The sequence below is a fragment of the Eschrichtius robustus genome, chromosome 14 (assembly GCF_028021215.1).
Source record: "Eschrichtius robustus isolate mEscRob2 chromosome 14, mEscRob2.pri, whole genome shotgun sequence".
Taxonomy (NCBI): domain Eukaryota; kingdom Metazoa; phylum Chordata; class Mammalia; order Artiodactyla; family Eschrichtiidae; genus Eschrichtius; species Eschrichtius robustus.
In genome coordinates this window covers 36,062,627-36,068,626 of record NC_090837.1, presented here as the reverse complement: position 1 = coordinate 36,068,626, position 6,000 = coordinate 36,062,627, and the positions used below count along the sequence as shown (strand labels likewise).

At 54.1% G+C, this 6,000-nt stretch overlaps 1 protein-coding gene across 1 annotated transcript in view; it reads left to right on the top strand.

The window, feature by feature from the left end:
* Positions 1–357: 357 nt before the first annotated feature.
* Positions 358–6,000, top strand: part of EMILIN2 (elastin microfibril interfacer 2) — a 50,451-nt gene continuing 44,808 nt past the window's right edge. The window contains exons 1-2 of the mRNA XM_068562329.1: positions 358–791; positions 1,325–1,447. Coding sequence (XP_068418430.1) covers positions 658–791; positions 1,325–1,447 — 257 coding nt within the window. The 5' untranslated portion in view covers positions 358–657. The remainder of the gene's footprint in view (positions 792–1,324; positions 1,448–6,000) is intronic.

Sequence of the window (6,000 nt, the reverse complement as noted above, 5' to 3'; positions counted from 1 at the left end):
GCGTAAGGGAAAGAAAGAGAAGGGGACCCGCGTTCATTTCCCCTAAACTCCCAAGTTCAAATGTGGAGGAATGGCCGCGTCTTGCCAGAGGAGGAAATCCGAGTCTGATAAAGGACTGATAAAGATGCTCCTCCTTCGCCCTGGGAAGCCGGCACCCAGGCCCGACGTGTGGACTGCCAGACTCGCTGACGGCGGCCCTTCCCGAGGGGCCGGGCGCGCCTGCTGGAAGGTGGGAGGCGGAGTTGCCCCGCTCCTGGGATGAGACCAAAGGAATGAGTAATTGGAAATTTTGTAACAGAGACCCTTCTCCCAAACCCTACAGCCCTTTCACCCCCCACAACCCCCTGCCGAGAAGCAAGAGGACTGGAGACAGACGTGGTTGAGCGAGAGTCACGTTCCGGAGAGGGAAGTGAAATAAAGAGGGCGGCACCCGGGGGGACCTGTGCGTCACTGAGGGGGAGAAGCGCGGGCGCACGGGGCGGAAAAGGAGAAGTGGGAGCGAGAAGCCGCAGGGGGCGGCCGCGGAGCGCGGGTGGGGGCGCCGCGCAGCGCCCGAGCCTCCTGCCTTCGGCCGCGCCCGGGCAGCCCGCAGCCTCCCGGCGCTCGCCCGACCCGCGCTCCGGATCCGGCCGGCGGGTCGCGCCCGCCGCGCACAGAATGTGGCAGCGGACACGGCCCCGGCCCCGCGCGCCCTGGCTCTGGGCGCTGGCGCTGCTGGCCCTGGGCGGCGCAGGGCTGTGCCACGCCGGCCCTCAGCCCAGGCACCCCGCGCGGCCCAGCGCCAGGAACAAGTAAGTGCGCGGCCTCTCCTTGCCCCAGGACGGCCCAGAGCCGTGGGCCCCCGCCTGCCCTTCCCCGACCGGCCGCCGGCCCCGAAGCTGCCCTGCCGAGGCGAGGAGCCGCAGCCGGGGTTCCCCGCGGGCTGCCGGGGCGGCGCCTCTTCCGCGGTGGCCGCGCTCCGTGGCCGGCGCGGGGCGTCCCGGGCGACCTCGCCCTCGCCTCCAGCAGTGCTGCCTCCGGGGCCGTGGGGCGCAGGGAGTGTCCCGCAGAGCAGGGCGATCAGGAAACTTCCCCCGGGAATTACTGGGGCCCCTGGGACCGTGGGGGCTCTTCCCGTCTGTCTTTTGTGGGATAACGGTGCACTCTCTCCAAAGGCGCACCCGCGCACCGTCCGAATGTCTGCTGGTCGAGCTCCCGCCTCCGCGGGGACGACGGGCTCCCCGACCCTCGCGCGGTCAGCCGCCGGGTCGGCTCGTCCCTTCTCCCCCAGCCTCATTGTTCTCCCGGTTTATACCGTGCCCTTCTCCCTCTCTCTCCACCCCAGGAACTGGTGCGCCTACATCGTGAACAAGAACGTGAGCTGCTCGGTGCTGGAAGGAAGTGAGAGTTTTATTCAGGCTCAGTACAACTGTGCCTGGAACCAGATGCCCTGTCCGTCCGCGCTCGTGTAAGTCCCGGGAGCCGAGGGGCGGGCGGGGCGCGCCGGGACCGGGGCCTCGGGGGTGGGGTCAGAGCGCTGGGCTCCAGCCGCTCAGTAAATCTCTTCCAGCGGGTGAAAACTCAGCAGCTGAAAAGTTTGAGCGCTGAGCAGGGTACCAGGCTCGCTGGGGTATTTAAGGAGCGTGTGTTGCCTGGAGTCAGCGTTGAGGATGCGCCCGCCTGGCGATCGCCGGGCACAGGAGGGGACGAACAAAGCCACCGACCCCCACTTCTCTCTCTCTTTTTCTTTCAATTTTATTACTAACATAAGGCAGCTGGACCTAATTAGATCCATATTGTGTGTTCTGGGGCACAGAGAAGATTCCAAAATGTATACTGCTAAAAACTTACATGTAGGATTAGCTGAGAGGTTTGCTCTAGCCAGTGTTCTAGAACAGGCGAGTTTTATCCAAATGTCCCCACAAAACTGACCTCTTCAGTTGTAGGTGTTGTAGATTTCTAAAGTCCCCAGGAACAACTTGCTTGAAAGTGTGCGATTGTTGTTTTTTCAAGTTAGATTTGGGGGATTCAGCTAAGTGGTTGTCAGGAGAGAATGGTCCTTAAAGACCAGGGGAAGAATTAATCTTTTTCCTTATAAAGGTTTCACTGTCTTAAAAAAAAAAACAAAAAAAAAACAGTAAGCGAAGCAACAGAGTACAGATTTTGTTACATACATCATGTTGACAGAGTACAGATTTTGTTACATACATCACGTTCATTCAGTTGTCATCTGGCAAGTCTTTGTGTCTTTGTGGAAGCCAGATATCAGAGGATGAGCTGATATCTGCCAGAGGAGGAATCTGCCATGTGAATCAATGGCTGTTGGAGAACGCATGTGATGGTTGAAATTAATTGTTTTCCCCTAAGAATAAACTGTTTGTCTTAGAGCACAGTTGTCTTTACAGCAAAGAATAGCCAGTAGGCGGATCTGTCTTTGGCAAAGCAGAGGGACAGACTGGAACTTGTGCTGCAGGAAACGTTATTCCAGAAGGCCGTAGATGAGCCTTCAGGCCTATGAGGTGGTAGTGGTCCCTGGATCATTGCACATGGGCTGGGATGAGAACTGAATCAGGGAAGGGATAATTCCTGTTAAGCAAAAACAAACAAACAACCCCCCCTCCCCAACAAAACAAACAGAAACTTAGAAGAGATTCCCCACTTGCTCTACGCAGAGCATGAGGTCGAAATTGAATTGCTGTCTGTCACATTGAGTTGTGTAACCTGTCAGAGGGCGCAGGGCTGTCATACTACCTGTGTCTCTGGCTGGAAGGGGCATTTAACACGGAATTTCCCAGGTGTTTCTGATGAGTCCAGGAGCCTGAGTAACTCCTCTCAATTCACAGGTGTTGTCAGGTTTTCATTATTTGATCCTTAGAACCTGAGACCTGTGGAAGTGAAGGCTCTTGGGAAACTCAGCCTGGAGTTACTGAGGGACCCTTTCCGGGTGTGGGACGTGCAGGCCTGGAGGCCGGCAAGCTGCTTGAGTGAGGAGTGAAGTTTAGCCGCTGGTGACAGTCGATTGCCTAGGAGGAGCAGGTAGGAGCCCGTGAGGACTTCACAGAGTCGGAGCAGAGCTGAGTTGTTAGGGGCGGTGGAGGGAACGGAGGAAGAGAAGCCGGGAGAGGAGAGAGAGCAAAGCCAAGACTTCAGAGGAGGGAGCTCCATCTTAGAGACCCCGGGGGGAGAAGCCCAGAAGGCTGAGGGGTCCAGAAAGGCCAGGGCTTTTAGGCAGCAGGAAGATTTGCTTATGCAGAAGGAGACAATTTCAGGTCAGCGGGGGGTATAGGCCTTGTAACTTGTGTGAGATTCAGGGCGTGGGTCGTGAGGAAACCCCTTTACTAGGAATCAAATGTGTTGCAAAGGTTTTGGTGGAAAAAGGGAGTTGAGCAGGTGAAGAATTAGAAAACTCGGCATGTTTTAGGACGGAAGTGAAAAAGCCAAAGGGAGAGACTGAATATGCTCTGAGACGGAGGGGAAATCGGCAGGGAAACGAGGGGTTCGATGGGGAAGTCCTGCAACAAGAGGAGAACTTCTGAGCCTGACGAGGCGTCGGGCGCTCAGCCGCCATGGGCTGTGGGGACCTAGCACGGGTATGCTTCCAGAAGGTTTAGACGATGCTCTGTTTGCATATATGGAGAGACTTAGATTCCAGACTGTGAATTTGGGTGTCGTCATATGAAACTGGGAGCAGAGAGGGTTCCTGTGTGATTTGTGGACATTTTGAATAATCACTTTCCTGAAGCCATAAAGAAACTTCTGTGTGTCAGGCACTGCGTTAGGGCTGTTCATTCCATATGTTAGTTTAATTCTTGCAACATCCCTTCAAGATGAATACCACTGTCCCCATTTTACCAATGAATAAACAAGGCAAGACGTTCCCTGACTTTCCTGTGGTCTCATGACAGGTGAGTGGCTGAGCTGCCTCCAAACCTGGCCTTTGTGGACCGGCCTCTGTCCCTGTAACAATAGAGAGAGAGAGACAGACAGACAGACAGAGAGAGAGAGTGTGTATGTGTGTGTGTTTGAGTGTGTGCCTTCTGTCGCTAGCACACTACTCAACTACTAGGAACATTTCCACCTTCTTTCATGGAAGGCAATTCCCATATAAAAGTGAAGTGAGCACCGTTGGTCTGTGTGCAAGCATGTGCACGTGTGTTCACGCCCGTGTGCTTTACTCTCTTTCCCGGGGGTCATTTGGGAGGATGCAGTGGACCACATCGTTTTTCACACCGTCCACCATGCTGTGCAGTTTCTTATTTTATGAAAACGCTGGCCGATTTGCTTTCTTTGTTTGGGTTGTTAGGCTGGTTGTTTAAAGGATGCTATTAGGGAGGCTGGAGTGGCGGAGCTTGAGACATTGGGGAAGCCACACCTGTGCCCCCTGGCTGAGCCACCACCTTGAAACTTGGAACCGGGGGATGGAGTTAAAAGTATGCTTCCGGAAAAACCATTCAAAGCTCGTGTCCTGATGCTTGTGAGGTAGTGATACCATTCTTGTGTGCAGAGAATTCTTAATTCTTACGAAGACTTTTCTGTCACTAGGAATTTAAAATTAGGGCTCTCTCTGTCGGTCTGTGTCTCTTGCGCACTAGATGTGAGGTGCGGTCTGGATCCCCAAGGCACAGGATTGTGTCAACAGACACCGCTTTGTCTTCCCTCAGCTAATTCCTAAGTGTGGCTGATCGGACCTGAAGAGGAGATAAGGGGAATTATCTGGTGATAATTATCCGCTGAGGAGGAAGGGCAGCTGCTGTAGACTCTAAAGTAGCATAAAGTTGGGTGGTGATTTACCATTTACTCCTAATTCTTAAGATGGGTCTAAGGATTTTTTCTCCCTCTGAGATCATTGTTTCACTTTACACTTCCATGTTAAGAAAGGCATAAATCTTTTAAAATTTCATTGCATTGAAGAGATTTTCTGATTCATTGTAAAAAAAAAAACAAAAAACAACAAAAAAAACACCTCTGGCAGTTCCACCCGTTTGGTAGACTGTTACTGTCACACTGCCCCCCACACACACCCACCACATAGCACTTGGGATGGTCCCTGGGGATCCACACCTGAGTCTGGGGTCTCCGCAGCAGCACCTGAGCATGGAGAGGGTCTGTCTTGGTCGTGGGCTGGTTTTAGGGACACGTTTTGGGAGACATGGGGATGTGGGTGACTTAGAATTCTTTCTGTGGGGTGGGAATTGGGCAGGTTGACGTTCTTGGGAGGCTTGATACAGTGTCCAGGGCTGACTTGGTGAGAATCTCTCCCCAGAGCACATCCTTGTAACGTGATGAGCCCCTTTATTTTCATTATCTTCCATCTTTACGGCAACCCCGGGGCATTATCCCCATTTTACAGGAGGGCATGTAGTCAGGAAGTAGCAGAGCCTGGACCCAAATCCAGGTCTGTTATTTCCAAGCCTTAGGCTCTTCCCACCCCACACCCCTGCACCCCCTTGCTGTCTAAACCCACACCGTGTGAGGAGCGGCCCGAGGGGGGTGTGTGTGTGCGCGTGCGCACGCACGTGTGCGAGTGACCATGTGTGATGCTGTGGCACTGACAGCCCTGGTGCGATGGGAGGGGGAGGGGAGGGCCTGAGCTCCCTTAGAGCCCCCCTCCACGTGGGCTGGCCATGCTTGGGTGCACCGCTGGTGGAAAACAGCACTGTCTTTCTTCTCCTTCCTGGATTAGGCATTGTTCCTTTCATGCATCATTCATGCCTCATGGCCGTAATTCCAGATAGTTCCAAACCTCTCACTCAGCTTGGTCCAGCTGACTGCTGTTAGTATTTGAGGCATTTGGGGGCGTCCAGTGTGCAGAGCAGCTGCCTCGATGGTAAGAACACGGAGGACCCCAAATGTAAGGCAGGGTTATTCCCCTGTATTCATTTCCCTCCGATACTGCAAACTCACTGGGGTTTATCGGCATCCACCCAGCCCGGCCCCCACCCCCTTTCTTGGGTGTGTAGAATCTTGGTGAAATTTTTCCTAATAGCTCTTAAAAAAAAAAAAAATCTCATCAGTCAGGCA